Source organism: Dama dama, chromosome 4 (assembly GCF_033118175.1).
Source record: "Dama dama isolate Ldn47 chromosome 4, ASM3311817v1, whole genome shotgun sequence".
NCBI lineage: Eukaryota > Metazoa > Chordata > Mammalia > Artiodactyla > Cervidae > Dama > Dama dama.
In genome coordinates this window covers 44,029,713-44,050,032 of record NC_083684.1, presented here as the reverse complement: position 1 = coordinate 44,050,032, position 20,320 = coordinate 44,029,713, and the positions used below count along the sequence as shown (strand labels likewise).

Genomic DNA, 20,320 nt, shown 5'->3' with positions numbered 1-20,320 from the left:
CTTACGCTAAGCGTGATTGGTCGCCAGGGGACGGAAGTGTCTCTGATCAGAGCCCCAGAGAAAGACAGTCTAGTCTCGCATGCGTGGTCGCGTTCTGTGTCGCACCGGGAACGGGCGTTTTCCGGGCTGCCCTCGATGGTATCTTTGGTTGGATAGAAGGAGCCGCGCAAAGTATTATGGGACAATAATGGTCGCTTTCATGTAGTTGATTTTGGCTCTCAAAGTGGTCTGAGCGAGGAGCGGCGGCTCCAGCGCCCCAGAATCCCGGACAGCAGGTCCTGAGAGTCAGGCTTGGTGAGGTGAGTGTCCCTTTTTCCTTTCCGACCTTTTCTTCGCCAATTGTGGCAGCTCCAAGAGGCGGATCTCGGCCTCTCGCTCAAGTTCGGGCCCGGGCTTGTAAAGTCTTGTTCCTGTCACCCAACTTGCCTTACTCACTGTAGGGATGCTGCTCAGGTTCTGCCGGCCCCGGCCTTTCTCCTTGATCAGGTCAGATCGTGCACACTGACGCGGCCTCCCAGAGGTCCAGGGATGCTGGCCGGGAGTCACCCCGCCCACGTCCTTAGACCTTCTCGTTATTCCCACTGCCAGACGGACACCGAGCCCAGAAGGGTTCTTTTCGTTTTCTCTTTCTCTGTCACAGTGGTATCTTTACCAGGCGATATCTTTTAACAAAATGTCAACTCCAAAAAGATCGGGATTTTTGTTTTGGTCTCTTATTGCTAATGCCCAGAACAAGCGATTGGCTCACTGAAGGCATTTGTTGAATGAATGTATACAGTTTCTTTCTTAGTTATTTTTCTTGTACCTCTTGTGGCTTCTTTGCCACTAATCCTTTTTCAGAAGACAACACTTAAAGTTCTTGTTTTTCTCAGCCACTAGTTGTCCTGTTTGTCAGACTCGTTTTCCTGTGCTGCTTGGCACCTTTCTTTGCTGTCCTAGAGATTTCTGGCTCCCTGTTTCCTTTCATCAGTTTAAAATTATTTATTCCTCAAATGTTTATTTTGCTAGGCACCGGGCATAGCAGTCAACAAGACAGACAAAGTTCTCCTGCATAAAAGGACGGTCCTAGGGGTATATTTTCTAGTTCAGACTACTGAGCAGAGCATGTATATCTTACCTTCCTGTGTAGATTTCCTCCCATGAGTACAGATGTCACTAAAAGTTAGCTTTCCCATTTCTCTTCTGTGTGATGGCATTTTCTAAAATGCAGCTCTTGTTTCTGTGTTCATATTGTGTGTTCAGTCTGTTTGGCTATATTTTTCTATAGAAATGTGCATGTTAATTAGAGCTGTGTGAAACATTCTGGGTTCTGGTGGTTCTCTTGATAGTTCTTTGCTTCACTGACTTGTTGGAATGGGGCAAATTATTCAAGCACAAAATGGGATATGTTTATAAGCAGATGGTGTCTAGTGGGAGGTAAAGAGGAATTTGTTATGAGTGGAGTGCCAGGAAATCTTACAGTCACCTAAATACTTTTCAGAAACACCATTTCTTAGCCTGGTGATTCTCATCCAATTTTGTTTTTTGGTGAATTTGAATTGTTGTTAAACAGATTTTGACTGCTGTGAGGTAATTCTTCTCTACAAAACAAAACTGGCCCAGAAAACTCATTGAAGAATGGATCATATGGATGGTAGCCTTATATCTCAACAGCTCTACTCTACTCTATCTGTAGTCTAAAGGAGTAGCGAGTAGGAAGAACTTGTGTAAAAAATGGTGAGGAACCCAATCAGTACCCGAGAGCACAGCAAGTGAAATAATGTAACAATGACGTTTATGTAACTGTTTGTGGTTACAGAGTGAGTGCTTTCACATATACTTTGCTGTTTGATACTCACAGTAACTTTATGGATTTAAGAGAGCAAAAAGTATTTCCATTTTCCAGGTATAGAATTATGCCTAACCAAAGATTAAGATTAATATCTATTTGCTTACGATCACACAGGTAGAAAATGTTGAGAGGGCTCTAGTTGAGATTTCTCACTTCAGATCTAGTGCTTTCCCTACACGCCCTTTATAGATGCCGTCCTGCTCTAGTAAGTGCTCCTTAGTGAGGTCTCTTCTTGTCTGAATGATACCCTCTTGGATCTTGGGGGGTGTGTGTGTGCCTGTGTGTGTTTTATCTATTTCTGATGTGTGTTGGGTGGAAATAGAAAGATCTTTTAAGATTAAGATTGTCAATGAGTTGATGGAAGAGTCTTGCGAAGAGGTAACTAAAGGAATTCAGGTCTTGAGGGGGAGGTCAGCCCCCCCCACCAGATATTCATATATTTACAGTTATTTTGGGACATAGTGGAGCCAAGTGTTTTCCCTTCTTATGTCTGATAGCAAATGGTTTGTTTTCCTTGCAGGGAAATCCTGGAACCTGTCATGGAGGACAGCAGCGAGGATGCCTCAATCCATCGATTGGAAGGCAGTGATGTGGACTCTCAGGTTGGTGGTCTTATTTTTAAGACCAAAAGTGCAGCTAGTGAGCAGCATGTCTTCAAGGCCCCTGCACCCCGCCCTTCATTGCTGGGACTGGACTTGTTGGCTTCCCTAAAGAGGAAGGAGAGAGAGGAAAAGGATGATGGCGAGGACAAGAAGAAGTCCAGAATTTCTTCATACAAGGACTGGGAAGAGAGCAAGGATGACCAGAGGGATGCTGAGGCCGAAGACAGTGACCAGGCTGGCCGAAGTGGCCGAAAAGACAGGTAAAAGCCTTTGGGTGGATTGCCCAAGAGGGAATGAAAATAGAGGCCAGAAAATAATGTCTCATGTTTATCTCTCAGTTTGCTTATTGGATATTTAGGACTTAATTTTTACTAGGATTCTATAACATTGAGGCTAGGTAGGAATTGGTATTTTTTTTCAGATTTGGGGAAACTGTCAAAAGCAACTAAAGAGTAGGTGATGGGGGCTTAGACGTGCTTATGGTTGTCGCCATATGCAAGCCTGCCGTACCAGGGAGATAAAGTGGAAGAGGCCGGGTTGCTTGTTTGTCATGGCCACAGGTTTGGGGCAGGTTTTTCTTCTCTGACTGAACCCTTCACCAGCTGCCCTCCATGTTGCAGGCATTACCGATCAGCCCGGGTGGAGACTCCATCCCATCCTGGTGGTGTGAGCGAAGAGTTTTGGGAACGCAGTCGGCAGAGAGAGCGGGAGCGGCGGGAGCATGGCGTCTATGCCTCGTCCAAAGAAGAAAAGGATCGGAAGAAGGAGAGGTCGCGGGATCGAGATTGTGACCGCAAGAGAGACAGAGGTAAACTGCCCGGCAGAGTTCCTAGGGCCTGCTAGGCACCCAAAGTAACACATTGGCCTTTTTGCTGTCGTGGGAGTTTTTATAATGCCTGTCAATTAGGGAGATCCATTTTCATGTCGGCCTGGTGGTATTGGGTATTTGACCCTGCTGGTATTGGGAAAAGCGGGCAGCCTAAGAAAAGAACTGTTACTTGCAACATAGCTACTTTGCTTGAGTGTATGGTTCTTTGCGTTTTATCTTAAAAATTGGTGCTAAAGGTGATAGTGGGTAATATGTTTGAGAAACCAGTTGACAATAGTGTTGGTGAGAAGAAAAGGACAGTGCTGTGGCACACAGCTAGACATAAGGTCCAACGCTGGCTTTCCTTGGTAATATTTGAGGTCTGTAGCTTGTAGACTTGTAACTACTAAATAGTTATTCAGGATAGACTTGTAACTATTCTTTTTTGAATTCTTGCAGGAAAATAACTGTTACTGTGAGTTTGAAACTTTGTAGCCAGTAACTAATTTTTGCCCTTTGAAAGAATGGGGATATGTGAGATTCAGGAGCCCCTGGATCGCATTAGAGCAGTGAGGTTGCTCCTGTGAGTGAGTGGGGAGGCCTGTCCTTTCTCTTGGGTGAAGATGGGTGGAAGCTGGGACAGGAACCTGTTTTCTAAGCTCTGCCGGTGACTCCCGACAGATGAGCGGGACAGAAGTAGGCACAGCGGCAGATCGGAGCGAGATGGAGGGTCAGATCGCAGCAGCAGAAGAAACGAACCCGAGAGCCCCCGACACCGGCCTAAAGGTAGTCTGAGCTTGCTTATGGTGGTTTGTGAGAACCACGTATATGAGGGGCAGGGTGAGTGACTCCCATCCTCAGTGGAACTGGGTCGGAATTCCTAATTCCACCATGAGTGACTTGGAATACTTGGTTGATTCAGTTGGGAAGGCCATGGACTTCCTTGGAAACTGATATGCTCCCTTAATGCAACTTGCCCATTTGTTGAGTGGCCAGTTTTCAAAATGGTAGGAAAGAATAGGGAGTGGGGGTGGGGAGTGGGGCAGAAGAAGGGTTGATTATAAAGAAATACGTATATTCAATAGAGATATGTTTGCAGAGACAAATTGGATATTCCTTCAAATGTTCTTATAAACACAGATGAAAAATGGAACTCTTCAAATTCAGATATCTTTAAAAGCTGTCAAACCCATCATATCCATTGCAAACAGGTGCAGAGTTTAAAAGTAGTAGAAGAAAGAAATTTGGTGAACTGATTTTCCCCTAATGGCTCTAACGCCATGTCTGAGTTAAAGTAAATGCTGAACTTCATGTCTTTTGTGGCCCAGATGCTGCCACCCCTTCACGGTCTACCTGGGAGGAAGAGGACAGTGGCTATGGCTCCTCTAGGCGCTCACAGTGGGAATCGCCCTCCCCCACGCCTTCCTATCGGGATTCTGAGCGGAGTCATCGGCCGTCCAGTCGAGACAGGGACAGGTGATGTTCTGTGCACGTGACTGGGGCTGGGCAGGCGGGTGGTGGCTGGGAACACGTCTCAGCTTAGTGACTGTTTAGTGAAGCTGGTTTTACTGTTTCCCAGGTCTGTGAGGAGCAGGTACTCAGACGACACCCCTCTGCCAACCCCATCCTACAAATACAACGAGTGGGCCGATGACAGAAGACACCTGGGGTCCACCCCACGTCTGTCCAGGGGCCGAGGTAAGAGGGGGTGAAAGTGGGAGGGTGGGACGCTCCTCCTGGTGTGGCTGGTCTGTGTGAGGCCACTGGGGACAAGCTGGGCCTTGCACACTGACCCGCTACATGTTCTCCCGCAGGGAGACGTGAGGATGGCGAAGAAGGAATTTCGTTTGACACAGAAGAGGAACGGCAGCAGTGGGAAGATGACCAGAGGGTAAGAAATACATCTCCGAGTGACTGAATGAGGGGTGGTGGCCGTCTTTCAGTGAGCAAGTGACAGGGGTGTCAGAGTACAGGGGCCATGGGTGACACTCTGGTGAAACCGGACAGTCTCGGGAAGGCTGAGCTATGTTCAGTCTTGAAGCCCTGGAGTCCTTTTCCACGCATAGGCTCCTGGTGAAACTTCTCACAAAGTGCAGATCAGACCTAACTTCTTCTGCGTGCTGGCGCCACTGTGTGGTAAACCTAAGAAGTGCCATCATGGTGACCTGGGCTGCAAACTGTGCTTCTCCCGTAGGCGGCTGGCCCTCCAGCAGGGTGGCCTCTCCTGAGTTGTTCCACTGCACCAGTGACTTCTTGCCAAACATCTCCTCCCCTTCTGTCCCTGTCTTGCACACACACTGACTCTGTTCCCTGTTCTCACGGCTCTGTCTCTTGCGCTACAGCAAGCCGACCGGGATTGGTACATGATGGACGAGGGCTACGATGAGTTCCACAACCCCCTGGCCTACTCCTCCGAGGACTACGTGAGGAGGCGGGAGCAGCACCTGCACAAGCAGAAGCAGAAGCGCATTTCGGCTCAGCGGAGACAGATCAATGAGGTGCGGCTGCCTGCGGGTGGCGGGCGGACTCCGCTGGGGTAGTGGCCAGTCACAGCCCCGCTGCCAGCACGGCTCTTCTCCCCATGGCTGAGGTCCCAGAAGGAGCGACACCCCTGGAAGCGGAGGGGTGGGCGGGGAAACCCACATCCCGACTTTGCTCTTTGGCGGTGCTTCCTGGAGGGAGCTGTTAATGGGAGCTGAGAGGGTGGGCTTGGCTGTGTGTCCTGTGTGTCTCTGAGTGGGACTGCAGGACAGCCCCTCTGTGCATCCATGTAGAGGTTCTGGTTTAGACATAAAAGGTGGCTTCTGGGAGAATGCACTGCAAGTGATTTGGGATCAGGGACTCTTCCGTCTTAAGGAGCTGCAGGGTCCAGAGACTGGTGACATCCCCACGGCCCTTCTCTCGGGATCTGCTGCGTGGCCTCGCCTGGGCCCTCTTAGGATGACCTCGCGTGGCTGCAGCCTGAACGCGGCCTCCTCCCGCTGTGTCCTCACAGGACAATGAGCGCTGGGAGACCAACCGCATGCTCACTAGCGGGGTGGTGCACCGGCTGGAGGTGGACGAGGACTTCGAGGAGGACAGCGCGGCCAAGGTGCACCTCATGGTGCACAACCTGGTGCCCCCCTTCCTGGACGGGCGCATCGTCTTCACCAAGCAGGTGGGGGCCTCTGAGTCAGAGAGGAGGGACCCAGTGGGGAGAGACAGGGAAGGAGGAGGCGGGGGAAGGCCCATCACGGTGGGGGTGGGGCGGCAGCCCTTCCCTTACCACTGCCGTTACGAAGCGGACCTTCGTTTTGAGTTCTAACGATCAGTGTGCAATTTCTGCTTTTTCCCTCAACCTCCTGCAGCCGGAGCCTGTGATCCCAGTCAAGGACGCCACTTCAGACTTGGCCATTATTGCTCGGAAAGGCAGTCAAACAGTGCGGAAGCACAGGGAGCAAAAGGAGCGCAAAAAGGTTGGTTTCTGGTCATTTGGGGCCCGAGGAGCTCCATTTTTTCTCTTTTTTTTTGGTCTTCTTTTTAAGGATCATGTTGTGTCTCACAGGTAGGGTTCCTTTGGCAGGTAGAGGAAACTCGCAGGGCACGTGTCAGCTTCCGGGGGAGGGCGCGTGTTCCTCCTGCCAGGTTCGGTTTAAGGCGGTGCAGGGCTGGGCCTCGGGAACTTCGCAGGGACGGTGGGAGGAGGGCCTGGCTTGCTGGGAACTTACTGCTGCTGGAGGAAGCCTATTGTCAGACGGGACTGATTTTCCATCACGGGATGGAGCAGACTGACTTCCCATGTCTTTTTCAGGCTCAACACAAACATTGGGAATTGGCTGGAACCAAACTGGGAGATATAATGGGCGTCAAAAAAGAAGAAGAGCCGGATAAATCTCTGACCGAGGATGGGAAAGTGGACTACAGGTAGGAGTCTCATGGCAGCCAGCACCTCTGAAGATGGGCTTTAAGGGGACTGATATGACTCGTCACTCACTAATATGAGTATGACGTCACTTGGGAATCTGTGGTCCCCTCGCCCTGGTCTGTCTTCACCTTTCTCGAGATAATATCCCAACTGCCTCTGCTGCCACCATAGGTGCGTCCTCTGTGCCGAGCAGCACCACATGCCTCACAGATACTTGGTCGCTGGATTCTCATGGCAGCTGGTTGCCCATGGGTTGCCCATGGGTTACCAGGTTGCCCAGCTGGTAAATGGTGGAGTGAGGATCCCACCCAGACGGTCTAGCTTAAGAGCCCACACTCTTAGCCGCTCTGCTAGAGAGCCTTTTAGATGTTTGGTGTGGGAACATGTGCTCTGCCCCTTTAGATTTTAGTTCATTCTAAGGAAGACACTGTTTTTAACAGAGGTTTGAAAACAGAAAGGGTTGTCCTCTTAGCTAGAGCTTCCCCGTTCACAGAGGCGTTTAAGCCAATGTTGGATGACTGCTTGTTGCACTTCCCTCATCATGTAGGTGGTTGAACTCAGATGTCCCTTCTGAAGCTCATCCTTTGAACACTCTAAAGTCCTTCCAAACTGTTGTCTCAGTTAATAATTCTGTGTACCACTGTGGGAAATGAGAAGCTGGTGCTGTTGATCAGCCTTGTTAGTTTAATCCTGTTGGTATAGAGTTTTAGCTGACCAGGAGTGACTGGGGCATTAGAAATGGGAAGCTGACAGGGCACAGGCTTGATCTGATGGAGGAAAAGGCTCCTGGGGAAGGGGTGGGTGGAGATTGTAGATTTGCATAGGTGAGGAGGGACTGGGACGTCTTTGCTGTGTGGCCTGGGGATGTATGTGTATCGGACCCTTTAGTGCATTTAGTGGAAGATGTCGGTAATATCAAGTAGGGCTGTTCTCACAGTTCTTTGAAGCTAAAGCCTTACAGACTCTGCTGTCCTGCTGAGAGGCGGGAGGGAGTCTGACCTTGGTCATGACTGTTACCATGACTCCTCCTTCCAGCCCTATAAGGGTGGTGCTGAGATTGCCCAAGGTTGTTCTATACGAGGTATGGCCTGTGCAGTTGAGCTTCTCGTCTGGGTGGACTCTTCCAGGGCAGAGGATTTGCACACTTGCTGATCTGCAGCTCTTCTGAGCCTTCCACGGGTGTCTGTCCCGAGGGTGTTGAGCAGGTTTTGGATGATGGATGCTTAGACAGCAGTGTGGTCCCTTAGGCCAGAGGAGATGAGCAGCAGCTGGCAGCCCTCACATCTCAAAGATTCACTGCATGTTAGGAGCAGTTCTCACTTCTGGGCATAGGAAGCAGGGCAGTAGCCCAGTCAGGAGGGAAGATGTGTGAGACCGTGCAGGGATCTTAGGCCGCATGCGGTGTGTTCTCAGGACAGAGCAGAAGTTTGCCGACCACATGAAGAAGAAGAGCGAGGCCAGCAGCGAGTTTGCCAAGAAGAAGTCAATTCTGGAGCAGCGGCAGTACCTGCCCATCTTCGCTGTGCAGCAGGAACTCCTCACGATCATCAGGTGACTCCCCAACCCGGGGATGGGACCTCAGTAGTGGGTCAGATGTCCTGTGCATGCTCTGTGGTTCTTTTTCTTTGGGGTATGACATTTGGTGGCGAAGGGAAAGGATTTTTTTCCCCCTCTCCTGAGTGCCCCAGGGTACTCTGCTTGAAATAAGCAACATGGCCTCATGAAACAGCATGGCACTTCTTTCAACCTTACTGTCTTTTAGACTTTTCAGGGGATTTCAGTATGAGACTGTTTTCCCAGGGCAATCCTCCTTTCTGAGCAAGCACGCTCCTTGGATAGCTGCAGGCGGGGCTACAGGTGGCCTTCCACTCATGCTGATTCACCAGTCTCTTCTCCCCCTTACAGAGACAACAGCATTGTGATCGTGGTTGGGGAGACAGGGAGTGGAAAGACCACGCAACTGACCCAGTACTTGCATGAAGACGGCTACACGGACTATGGGATGATTGGATGCACCCAACCCCGCCGTGTGGCCGCCATGTCGGTGGCCAAGAGAGTCAGTGAAGAGATGGGGGGAAACCTTGGTGAGGAGGTGAGTGGGCCCGAGGGCTGAGCTGTGTACTTCACACCTGTGGCCTCTGTCACTTGACCTGATCCGCTGAGGCCTAGACCCAGCTCGGGGTGTGCAGTGGTGCGTGGGTGCCCAGAGCCCCTGAGCCATCTCTCTGACTTCCAGGTGGGTTATGCCATCCGCTTCGAAGACTGCACTTCAGAAAGCACCTTGATCAAGTACATGACTGACGGCATCCTGCTGAGAGAGTCCTTGCGGGAAGCGGACCTGGATCACTACAGCGCCATCATCATGGACGAGGCCCACGAGCGCTCCCTCAACACCGATGTGCTCTTTGGGCTGCTCCGGGAGGTGAGGGCTGCGGGTCCAGGCCTCTGTGCCTGTGGGGCTGGGAGTCAGTGACGAGATGTCTGGGGTCTAGCCCGGGGAAGCTTAGGGGGCCTCTGACAGGCCAGAGTTGCCCCTGAGGCCTCGGCTGCCCAGAGGTGGTTCACTCCGTTCTAGCTCAGCCGAGTGACTCGTGGTTCTCCTGGCTGTGGCTCTGTGACTCAGCCTTTGGGACTATTACAGATCTAATGAGCCACCCATCAGCTTGGGCTTCTGTTTCACTTGGTAGTGATGCTGATGAGACTGGAGGGCAGAGATCAAGGGTTCTGAACCCGTGGGGAAGCCTCTGAATGACTTCTTCTCTTAGGTGGTGGCTCGGCGCTCAGACCTGAAGCTCATTGTCACATCAGCCACCATGGACGCAGAGAAATTTGCCTCCTTTTTTGGGAACGTCCCCATCTTCCACATCCCTGGTCGTACCTTCCCTGTGGACATTCTCTTCAGCAAGGTACCAAGGCCCTTTTTTTCTTAACTGACCCCGACCTCAGATGAAGAGCCGGGTCGGGGGCGTGGGGTGGGGTACTGAGTGGGAGAGGTTTTGTGGGCACCATGGGAGCCCACGGCTTTTGGGCTTGGAGGCGAAAGACTGTACTCTGGGGACATTTGGTTTGATTGTTTCTTTGGGGTGGAGGCTTGGGACCCAGGGAGGGCCATAAGGCCCATCTGCAGGTGCACGACCCCGAGAGTCTGCCCAGCTCTGGCCCTAGACCAGGGACTGGGCCGCTGCTTCCCGGAGGGGGCCTGGCCCACATGTCCCCTGATGGTGCCCCTGGCTGGCTTGCAGACCCCGCAGGAAGACTACGTGGAGGCCGCGGTGAAGCAATCCCTGCAGGTGCATCTGTCGGGGGCCCCTGGGGACATCCTCATCTTCATGCCTGGCCAAGAGGACATTGAGGTGCATGCCTCGGTTGTGACCTTGGTGAGCGGGTGGGTCCCTGGTGAGTATCGGGGGCCCCGGCATCTGACGACTCCTCTCTGCCCTCAGGTGACCTCAGATCAGATTGTGGAGCATCTGGAAGAACTGGAGAATGCACCTGCCTTGGCCGTGCTGCCCATCTACTCCCAGCTGCCCTCTGACCTCCAGGCTAAGATCTTCCAGAAGGTGAGACAGCAAGAGTGTCTGGTTTGGGTCCCCACTTTGGGAACCTCCCAGACTGCCCCCAGGAGGGCAAGAGGGAGAGGGTGTTACTTTCCTGGCACAGGTGGGGTGTGCTCTTCTCCTTGTGGGGTCTCTCCTACCTGCCAGCCTACAGCCTTCCCTCCCTGCATGTCCTGTCTGACTCCAGGCTCCGGATGGCGTCCGGAAGTGTATTGTCGCCACCAACATTGCTGAGACCTCCCTGACTGTTGATGGCATCATGTTCGTTATCGATTCCGGTTATTGTAAGTTAAAGGTAAGAGACACAGGCAGCGGGGTCCTGGGCCTTCATGCAGGCTCACCCGGCCTAGGAGGTGGGAAGGCAGGACCTGGGTCCTCAGACCTTGAACAGCGGTTGCTTGTGGAAGTGGAGGTGGTGTTTTAGTGTTTTTGCCATGTTCCTGATTTGTCTAATCCTTGGGATGACTCAGGGTAGACAGTTTAACTTGATAAAGGTTGTGGAGCTGGTGATGAGGGGAAATTTCTTGAGGTTCCTGACTCCAGAAGATGGCTGCCTGTATCACTGAGACACTTCACTCTGTAGCGTGTAGCAGCCAAGGGTTTTCTTTGTCTCAAGGCTGCCTCCCATTTATCCCCTCGCTTTGTCCTTAATCAGGTCTTTTCTGCCCCCTCCTAGGTCTTCAACCCCCGGATTGGCATGGATGCTCTGCAGATCTACCCCATCAGCCAGGCCAATGCCAACCAGCGGTCGGGAAGAGCCGGCAGGACGGGCCCAGGTCAGTGTTTCAGGTAGGAGCACTGTGCTTGCTTGCTTTCCAGGGTGGGAGCCCAGGCTGGGGTGGGCAGGAATGGCTTTCGTTCCTGCAGAGGGGTGATCCCTGAGGCTGGGGACCAGTGGTGGGGCTGCCACTTGTTGGTTCTCTCGTCACATGCTGCTGAGTGGAAGGTCACCTTACCAGGCAGCCCTGAGGTCCAAGTGGCCTTGTGTTTTAGGAGGACCTATGTTGAACGTCCCTGCAGTGGATGACCAGTATTACAGCGTGCCTTTCCTTAGAGGATAAATGTGAACAAATTATATCACTGGTTCTTTTTTTTACTCCTCTAATTATTCTCTTTTTTGGTTCTGACTTAAAAATAATAGAAATTCAGAAAATACAGAAAAATATAAACAAATTATAACTCAGCCATAATTCTAGTCCCAGGCTCAATGGTTCCAAAAATGAAACAATTATATAAGAGACTCCAGCAGAAGGGTGAATTGGCATGACTGTTTTAAATAGGTGGAGATTTGTGATTGTAAGAGACAAGGGGAGTTGGGGGAAGAAATGAGGCCTTCTCCTTCCTACCTGTCATCAGCACTGGCTGTTCCGGCTGCACAAGCCCACGGTGCTGCTGGGCGCACCTAGGCTGCTGGGCGCGTTCTAGGGACTCAGCTTGGCAGCCTGTGGTGGCAGGTGTGGCAGCACTGGGTCTTTTCTCTGGCAGACTCTACACCCAGAGTGCCTACAAGAACGAGCTCCTGACCACCACGGTGCCCGAGATCCAGCGGACCAACCTGGCCAACGTGGTGCTGCTGCTCAAGTCCCTGGGGGTGCAGGACCTGCTGCAGTTCCACTTCATGGACCCGCCCCCGGAGGACAACATGCTCAACTCCATGTACCAGCTCTGGATCCTTGGGGCCCTGGACAACACAGGTGCCGGGCAGGGCCCCGCAGGCTCTGGGGCCTGGGTTCTCCATCTTACAGCAGCGTGTCTGCTGACTGTCTGTGTCCGCTCCTCTCTCTCAGGTGGTCTGACCTCGACGGGGCGGCTGATGGTGGAGTTCCCGCTGGATCCGGCCCTGTCCAAGATGCTCATCGTGTCCTGTGACATGGGCTGCAGCTCCGAGATCCTGCTCATTGTCTCCATGCTCTCGGTCCCGGCCATCTTCTACAGGCCCAAGGTGGGAGGCTCTGCCTGGCTCCTGTCCTCCCAGGCGTCTCGGGAGTGTATGGGCTGGAGGGAGGTTGAGAGAGGGGAGAGGGTCCCCTCTTGTGAAGATGAAGTGGAGAGGGTGGAAGCGGAGTTTCCAAAGAGTGATTTTACTGTGTTACGTTAAACAGGTTGGGGCGGGGAAAGGGGTGGGCTAGATCCGTGGTTCTCAGGGAGTGTTCTGCAAGAGCCTTTTTTTTCTAGGATGGCTGCCCTCGCATCTTAGAATAAATATTATGCTATAAATGAATTTTGTTTTTGCTATATCGTCCGGCAACACATCAATGTGTTTTAAGTTGGGGGGTGGGTAGGTGACAGCCTGAGACAGCTCTTCTTAGCGGCCTGGGCTCCCCTTTCCTTTGCCAGGGCCGAGAGGAGGAGAGCGATCAAATCCGGGAGAAGTTCGCAGTCCCTGAGAGTGACCACCTGAGCTACCTGAACGTCTACCTGCAGTGGAAGAACAACAATTACTCCACCATCTGGTGCAACGATCATTTCATCCACGCCAAGGCCATGCGGAAGGTGAGTCTGTGGCCCAGATAAGCAGGATGTTGGGAGGCGGGATGGGCTGCGGGGAAAGGAGGGGCTGCTCCGTCCCTGACCACCTGCGTCCTGCTCCAGGTCCGGGAGGTGCGGGCTCAGCTCAAGGACATCATGGTGCAGCAGCGGATGAGCCTGGCCTCGTGTGGCACTGACTGGGACATCGTCAGGAAGTGCATCTGTGCCGCCTATTTCCACCAGGCAGCCAAGCTCAAGGTGAGCCCGGAGGAGCCTGGTGGAGCTGTGACCCCTTCCTGGCCTGACACTGCCCGAGTGCAGAGTTCTCCTTTCTCACTGTACAGTCCTGCAGATCTGGGCTTCCCCGGGAAGCTGGTGTCAAGGCAGCATTGAGGGGTGGGGGAGCTGCCCAGATGTGCAGTGTTTTGCTGAGGCAGCCACCTGTTGGGTCTCTTCCCCAGGGAATCGGGGAGTATGTGAACATCCGGACAGGCATGCCCTGCCACCTGCACCCTACCAGCTCCCTCTTTGGAATGGGCTACACCCCCGACTACATCGTGTATCACGAGTTGGTCATGACCACCAAGGTGAGTGTTTTCCAAGGCAGCTGGCATGACGTCAGCCCGCTTGGCTGGGCCAGGCCTTTGTAACCGTTTGCTGCCTTCTGGGGTTAGCTTTGAGCTTGGGGGACTTGGGGCCACAGGTGCTGCTTTGAGGGGAATTGAGGTTGGTTTCCAGTGGGAGGTTTGGGGAAGTTAATTGACCTCTAGGTTCCAGTGGCCTCAGTTATGCCAGTTGGATTGTTTCCTGCGTGCTGCCTGGGACAAGCAACCCCTCTGGGTGTTGTTAGAAGGGTTTTCTGAGGGGCTGGGCCTGTTCTGTTGGACACTGCAGGGCTTTCTCACAAGCGTGGAGGATTTTGGATGGGAGAAGGGATTAGAATGCCAGTGTCTGTGGCTTTTCCTTGCCTCTCTCAGCCTGGCAGGCTGGGGGTGGGGCCCTGCCCGTGAGGATCCTAGTTATGGAACCACTCCGGGAGGGACAGCTCAAAGCAGTGGTCTGTCCGTGACCCTCGCCTGGTGGCCCTTCTGTTGCAGGAATACATGCAGTGTGTGACTGCCGTGGACGGAGAGTGGCTGGCAGAGCTGGGCCCCATGTTCTACAGCGTGAAACAGGCTGGGAAGTCTCGGCAGGTAAGGGTCCTGTGCTTTCCTGGGGTGGGTCCGTTTGCCTCTGGGATCCGTTTTTCCCCCTCTGCCTGGTATTAAAGACACGTCATCATCTGGCTTCCCCTTACTTCTCTGTTGGACATAAGAGCTGTGATCCAGGCAACCTAGCCTGTCTCACTTGTCCCACCCACTCCATTTGCTTGGTCTGCTGAGCCTTGAAAAACAAACAAAACAAACAAACAAAAAAACTTATTGTTGAAAAGTCCAAATATCTGTGAAAGTGGACAAAAACAGTATAAGGAGTCACAGATTCCTCACCTAGCCTCTGTAATTATCAACATTCTTCCCAACCTCATTTCTCTTATTCCCACCCTACTCCATACACAGTGATCTTTTTCCTGGAATGTTTTAAAGCATATTCCAGACATTGTGGTTTTTCACTCAAATACTTGAATAGGGGTCTCTAAAAAGACTTTCAAAAATTAAAACATAACTTCCACACCAACATCACTCAACAAAAGTAATCCTTAATGTCACCACAGTCTCCAGTTCTTAGTCATGTTTCCCTTTTTATTTCAAAGATAAAAAATTATCTTTGAATTTTTTTATAATTGCTTTGCTTGAATTAGGATCCAGATGTTGGCATTTGTCATTATATATATTAAGTCTTTTATTCGAGAACGAGCTCTGCCCCTTCTCGTTTTCATGGCATTGACTTACTAGGAAAACAGGTTGGTCGTCTTGTAGGATGTTCCACATAGTTTTAGGCTAATTGGTTCCTCAGAATGTTTAACTCGTGCCTCTATCCCATGTGTTTTCTGTAAACTAGTCATTAATCTAAAGTCTTGGTTAGATTCAGGTTCAGCTCTTTGGAGTAGGAATGCATGAATGCATGTGTTGCTGTAAACCTCCTCTTAGGTTCTGTCAGGAGGCACATATGGTCTCTGGTGCCCCTGTTGATGACGTTAAGGGTGCTCAGCGTTTCCACTTGATCCCTCGCTTATAAGTTCTCTATCTGCTCCTCAGTTTCCTGACAATCTCAGTGTCCACTGGTGGCCACCACCAGGATCCATTATTTACGGTTGCATAAGATCGTGGACCTTTGCTTTCCCGTGTCCGTCCTCTCCACTCAGACATTGTGCCTTCCCGTGTGTCCTGGCATGGTTGTGAACTTGGTAGGAGCGTGTAAGCACTTACCAGGTTGAAAGGGGGCTGAGGTGTGCTAGGGTTGGGATGCAGTCCTCCAAGGTGTGTCCTGGCTCAGTGAGAAAAGCAGGCCTCGGCCCTGGTGCTGTGTGGCCCTGTCTCTGGCAGCTGGAGCAGTCTACACTGCGCCTGGCTGGCAGCAGGGTGTGGGTACGGGCCAGGCCTCCTCACTGCTGGTCCTCAGTGACCCCAGTACCTCTCCCTTCTCTAGGAGAACCGCCGGCGGGCCAAAGAGGAAGCGTCCGCCATGGAGGAGGAGATGGCGCTGGCTGAGGAGCAGCTGCGGGCCCGGCGGCAGGAGCAGGAAAAGCGCAGCCCGCTGGGCAGCGTCAGGTGAGCGCGGCCTCAGGACCCGGGCTGGGAGGGGGCCCGCGGCTGGACCCACCAGCCCCCAAGTGAGGCCGCGATTTAAGAGAAGTTAAACATGCAGAGGTGAATTGGTGACAGGTTGACTGTGGTCACATGGAGGAATTCCGGACACACTTTCAAGGGGTGGTGATCTGGCTGCAACTCCTGGCATTGTTAAGTTGTGGTGGGGCCTGAGGTGGGCTGGAATGCAGAGTGGGTCTCACAGCCTCATCAGCGAGCGAGGGCTTGGGCATCCTGGTGGAGAGGTGAGGCGGGGAGATTCGTGGGCCCCTGTGTCTGCCCTGGTGTCTGGAGTTGGGTCAGACCCCACAGGTGAAGGGCACAGTCCTGGCAAGACCACCCTCAGAGCCTCAGTCACCACCTGCAAGCTGGGGGGTACCCAGGGTCACCCTCATTTCTCACCAACTTGTTACAAATTTGGGGATCCCCACTGTGGTGCCCAAGGCCAAGGGAAATTCCCAGGGTCTAGAGATAACCTCCAGGATGTGGGGACAGAGCCTTGCCTCAGCTGGAGCAGTGGCCTGCTGAGGCGGAGGGGAGACCTCCTCCAAGGCTCACCTGTTGTTCAGTCGCTCAGTCATGTCTGACTCTGCGACCCCATGGACTGTAGCCCGCCAGGCCCCTCTGTCCATGGGATTCTCCAGGCACAAATACTGGAGTGGGTTGCCATTTCCTTCTCCAGGGGATCTTCCCCACCCAGGGATCAAACCTGAGTCTCCTGAATTGCAGGCAGATTCTTTACTGCCGAGCCACGAGGGAAGCCCATGGCTCACCTAGGGGGTATGAAAGGATTTGTTAATAAAGCCATCTCACAGCGTGCCTCAGTGGATATAAGAAGAAGGCCCATCTCATTCTGCTCCCAATCACAGATAGGGAAGGCAAGGGGAGTGGAAGTGCGTTAGGGAAGACCCTGCAGCCCCGGAGCCTGCTCACACAGTTAAAAACGCCGGGTTTCAGGCTCCTATTTCTACTGTGTGTCCTGGGCAAAGTGAGCCTCAGTGTGATTCCTAATCCCTCTTCTGTGTCTTCAGGTCTACGAAGATCTACACTCCTGGTCGGAAGGAGCAGGGGGAACCCATGACCCCCCGCCGCACGCCAGCCCGCTTTGGGCTCTGAGCCGAGGCTGTCTCTGCAGGGGAGGGGAGCCAGGTGTTGAGTCCCGAGCCCCGGCCTATCGACAAACCCTCTCAACCCAGGCCACTTTGCCAAAATACCTGCACATAGCTTTCATCTGTGTGCATCATGGCCCCGGGGGCCCCTGCTGAGGCCAGGCTCTGCCACAGAGGAGGCTGAAGTTCCTTGGTGCGTGCGCGGGGCTGTAGAGTGGCTGCTGGGGCCACAAGAGGTGGCCGGACCCACCAAATACAAATAGATTGTCCCAGGACACTTGGTGTATCAGTGACATGGCTGTGACTATGTTTTTTTAAAAAGTTCTTGTGTAAAACAGCACAATAAGACCTAGAGGGAATTATAATTTGGTTATAATTCAGGATTTGGAAATAAATTTATTGTTTTTAAAATGTTATTGTATTTCTGATGGTTCTCTTCCCCTCACTACCCTGAATCACACGCTGGAGAACAGGCAAGCTCCGGGGTGACTTTCCTTAGATGCGGCCTCCTAGAACCTGAGCTCCCCCTTGTGTCTGTTCTCCAGGCAGTGCCTGGAGGGGTCAGGGGCTGGGACTCAGCTGGCGGGGAAGGACGGCGGCCTCGGGTGCCAGCACCAGGTGGGTCAGGCTCTCAGGGTGCCTGGCTGCCCCTAAGGCTGGCGAGCGAGGCTGGCCCTGCTGGCAGGCGTGGGAGGAAGGCGAGCAGCCACTCACCCTCTGTCCCCCATGGTTGGGTTGGCTACCCTATTGCTTAAAATGGCAGAAGTTTCTAACTTTATGATAGTGTTATGTATCGATGGAAAATAGCGTTAAGATGTTGCTTACGGATTTTCATGTAAAAGGTGATCCCTTCACTGGAATCACGAGTCTTTTCTCATGTTAGGCAGCCTCTGCAGTGTGCAGAGGTGATGGTTTGTGTATCTGATCCTTTGGGTCACCACCAGACGAGCCCATCACTCCTGCCTCACACTGCATTTCCATTATTTGCCCTTCCTGGGTCATAGCAGGGGCATCCTATCAGCAGAGCATTTTCTTGGCTTTAGTTGAGCTGGAGAGGAAGGTGAGATATTAAAGAATTGCTGGACTTCCCTGGTTGTTCAGTGGTTAAGAACCTGCCTGCTAGTGCAGGGGATAGTTTCAATCTCTGCTCTGGGAAGAGTCCACATGCCACAGGGCAACTGAGCCATCGCTCTAGAGCCTGTGCTCTGGAACGAAGCGTAGCCTCTGCTTGCTGCAACTAGAGAAAGCTCGTGCCCAGCAACGGAGACCCAGCACCCAGCATCGAAGACCCAGCACAGCCAAATAATAAAATTATAAAAAGCTTTTAAGAATTGCTACCAACTAGTGGGTTTCTCGGAGAAGGCAATGGCAACCCACTCCAGTACTCTTGCCTGGAAAATCCCATGGACAGAGGAGCCTGGTAGGCTGCAGTCCATGGGGTTGCTAAGAGTCGGACACGACTGGGCGACTTTCACTTTTCACTTTCACGCATTGGAGAAGGAAATGGCAACCCACTCCAGTGTTCTTGCCTGGAGAATCCCAGGGACAGTGGAGCCTGGTGGGCTGCTGTCTATGGGGTTGCACAGAGTCGGACACAACTGAAGTGACTTAGCAGCAGCAGCAGTGGGTTTCTTCCTTCATTTTTCCTCTCCCCTCATCCAGAAATGCAAGCTCTTTGATTTCTTTCTCTTACTTTACCTTTGGCTATTATTATTTCTCTCAGTTTTCTATTTTTGATCCCTTGGTTGGGAAGATTCCCTGGAGAAAGAAGAGGCTACCCACTCCAGTATTCTTGGGCTTTCCTGGTGGCTCAAGACGGTAAAGAATCTGCCTGCAATATGGGAGACCTGGGTTTGAGACGTGGGTTGGAAAGATCCCCTGGAGAAGGGAATGGCAACTCAATCCAATATTCTGACCTGGAGAATTCCATGGACAGAGAAGCCTGGTGGGCTACATACAGTCCATAGGGTCACAAAGAGTCGGACATGACTGAGTGACTTTCACTTTCATATTAATATTTCTCTCAATTTTCTATAAACTAGATATATAAATTCTAGACATGTACTCAGTTGAACAAAATCCAACCACAATAAAATAGGTTAGCTGTCCTTGGAGTTTGTTATAATTGGAATTTTACTTGTACTGAGCTGGCTGGGGAAGAAAGCAAAATTGTTAAAAGGAATATGGCGGCCAGTGAGAAAGTAGATGGCTATTTCTCCCTCCTCCATTTGAAAAGTGCATAACTTATTTCTCTCCCTCTCTTTTGGATCTCAGGATTACTTTTCTTTTTGCGGTTTCTAAGTATTGTTTTTTTCTTCTTAAATTCCAGAGATGAAAGGAATAAAAAAGGAGTGAATTATCTCTTGTTTAAAAACTAATCCAGACAATCCAGAAGCTTGCTTTGGGAATTACAGTCCCCCTACATACATAACTCAGCCAGTAAACAACCTGCTTACAATGCAGGAGATCCCGGTTCGATCCTTGGGTTGGGAAGATCCCCTGGAGAAGGGAACGGCTACCCACTCCAGTATTCTGGCCTGGCAAATTCCATGGACAGAAGAACCTGGAAGGCTACAGTCAATGGGGTCACAAAAAGTCAGACATGACTGACTTTCACTACATATGTGAAAGAGAGCTCTTGTTTTTTTAGAATGCAGAGAAAATGGGGATGACCACATTGCTGGGGACTTGAATGGGCACAAGTGTCTGCAAGACACCAAGAGCTCACAGAGATGTCTGTGTTCATGTCTTTATTTTAGAATCTGGGCCCGGAGAGGGTATAGTATGGTTCCAAGGCTCACTCCACAGCAGGAAGTGGACAAAACTCAGTAAAACGTTAGCATCTTGCAGAATAGCCTGGGACCTTGACATATTCCCATTAGAGCTGGTTCAAGTCAAGAGAGAGGGATGGGAACTCACTGTCCTCTGAAAAACATGCGTGGAAATGATACTCAGGGCAAGGCGCCGATTCTAGCAAAATGAGGAACCTGAGGGAACAGGGAAGAAATGACAGTCTTAATTTGAGAAGAAATTAATGAGGTGATTCCTTAAGGACTAGTCCTGTGGTGGGGCAGCTCTGTTGCATGTGACTTCTTCCCTGGGAGGGGGGGATCCATGGAGTCTAGAGGTGGCAAAAAAGGTAGCCTGGGACCCAGGCTGTGCAGGGGACACCAGGGCTTCTTGGGAGGTTTCCAGAACACATTACAGGAGAAAGATGCCTATTCTGTCTGTCCCCCTCTTGTCTCCACACTCCCCAAAAAAGACTGGGTCTGGGGAAGGGATAGGTCTGAGATAGG

General features: G+C 51.8%; 2 protein-coding genes across 3 annotated transcripts in view; one reads left to right on the top strand and one right to left on the bottom strand.

Annotated features, from left to right (window-relative positions):
- Positions 1-97: 97 nt before the first annotated feature.
- Positions 98-17,437, top strand: DHX38 (DEAH-box helicase 38). 2 transcript variants are annotated; one of them, XM_061138861.1, is made up of 27 exons: positions 98-299; positions 2,352-2,693; positions 3,054-3,241; positions 3,923-4,027; positions 4,570-4,717; positions 4,821-4,939; positions 5,056-5,132; positions 5,584-5,739; positions 6,237-6,398; positions 6,589-6,696; positions 7,032-7,144; positions 8,559-8,696; positions 9,051-9,237; positions 9,382-9,567; positions 9,911-10,051; positions 10,388-10,498; positions 10,589-10,705; positions 10,890-10,997; positions 11,379-11,491; positions 12,188-12,396; positions 12,490-12,644; positions 13,040-13,195; positions 13,295-13,429; positions 13,633-13,758; positions 14,269-14,364; positions 15,758-15,879; positions 16,947-17,437. In XM_061138861.1, the coding sequence occupies exons 2-27, from the start codon at positions 2,371-2,373 to the stop codon at positions 17,029-17,031; spliced, it is 3,684 nt and encodes a 1,227-aa protein (XP_060994844.1). In that variant the 5' UTR covers positions 98-299; positions 2,352-2,370; the 3' UTR covers positions 17,032-17,437. The 2 variants fall into 2 exon arrangements, with proteins under 2 accessions (XP_060994844.1, XP_060994845.1); XM_061138862.1 differs by lacking the exon at positions 10,388-10,498.
- A 2,437-nt stretch (positions 17,438-19,874) lies between these two features.
- Positions 19,875-20,320, bottom strand: part of PMFBP1 (polyamine modulated factor 1 binding protein 1) — a 53,597-nt gene continuing 53,151 nt past the window's right edge. The window contains exon 20 of the mRNA XM_061135012.1: positions 19,875-20,011. Coding sequence (XP_060990995.1) covers positions 19,995-20,011 — 17 coding nt within the window. The 3' untranslated portion in view covers positions 19,875-19,994. The remainder of the gene's footprint in view (positions 20,012-20,320) is intronic.

Bases quoted from the DNA above. Each gene is read 5' to 3' on its own strand.
- DHX38 (XM_061138861.1), top strand. From the start codon at position 2,371: ATGGAGGACAGCAGCGAGGATGCCTCAATCCATCGATTGGAAGGCAGT. The intron at 9,238-9,381 runs GTGAGTGGGCCC...TCTGACTTCCAG, and splicing joins GGGGAAACCTTGGTGAGGAG to GTGGGTTATGCCATCCGCTT. The intron at 13,430-13,632 runs GTGAGCCCGGAG...TCTCTTCCCCAG, and splicing joins ACCAGGCAGCCAAGCTCAAG to GGAATCGGGGAGTATGTGAA.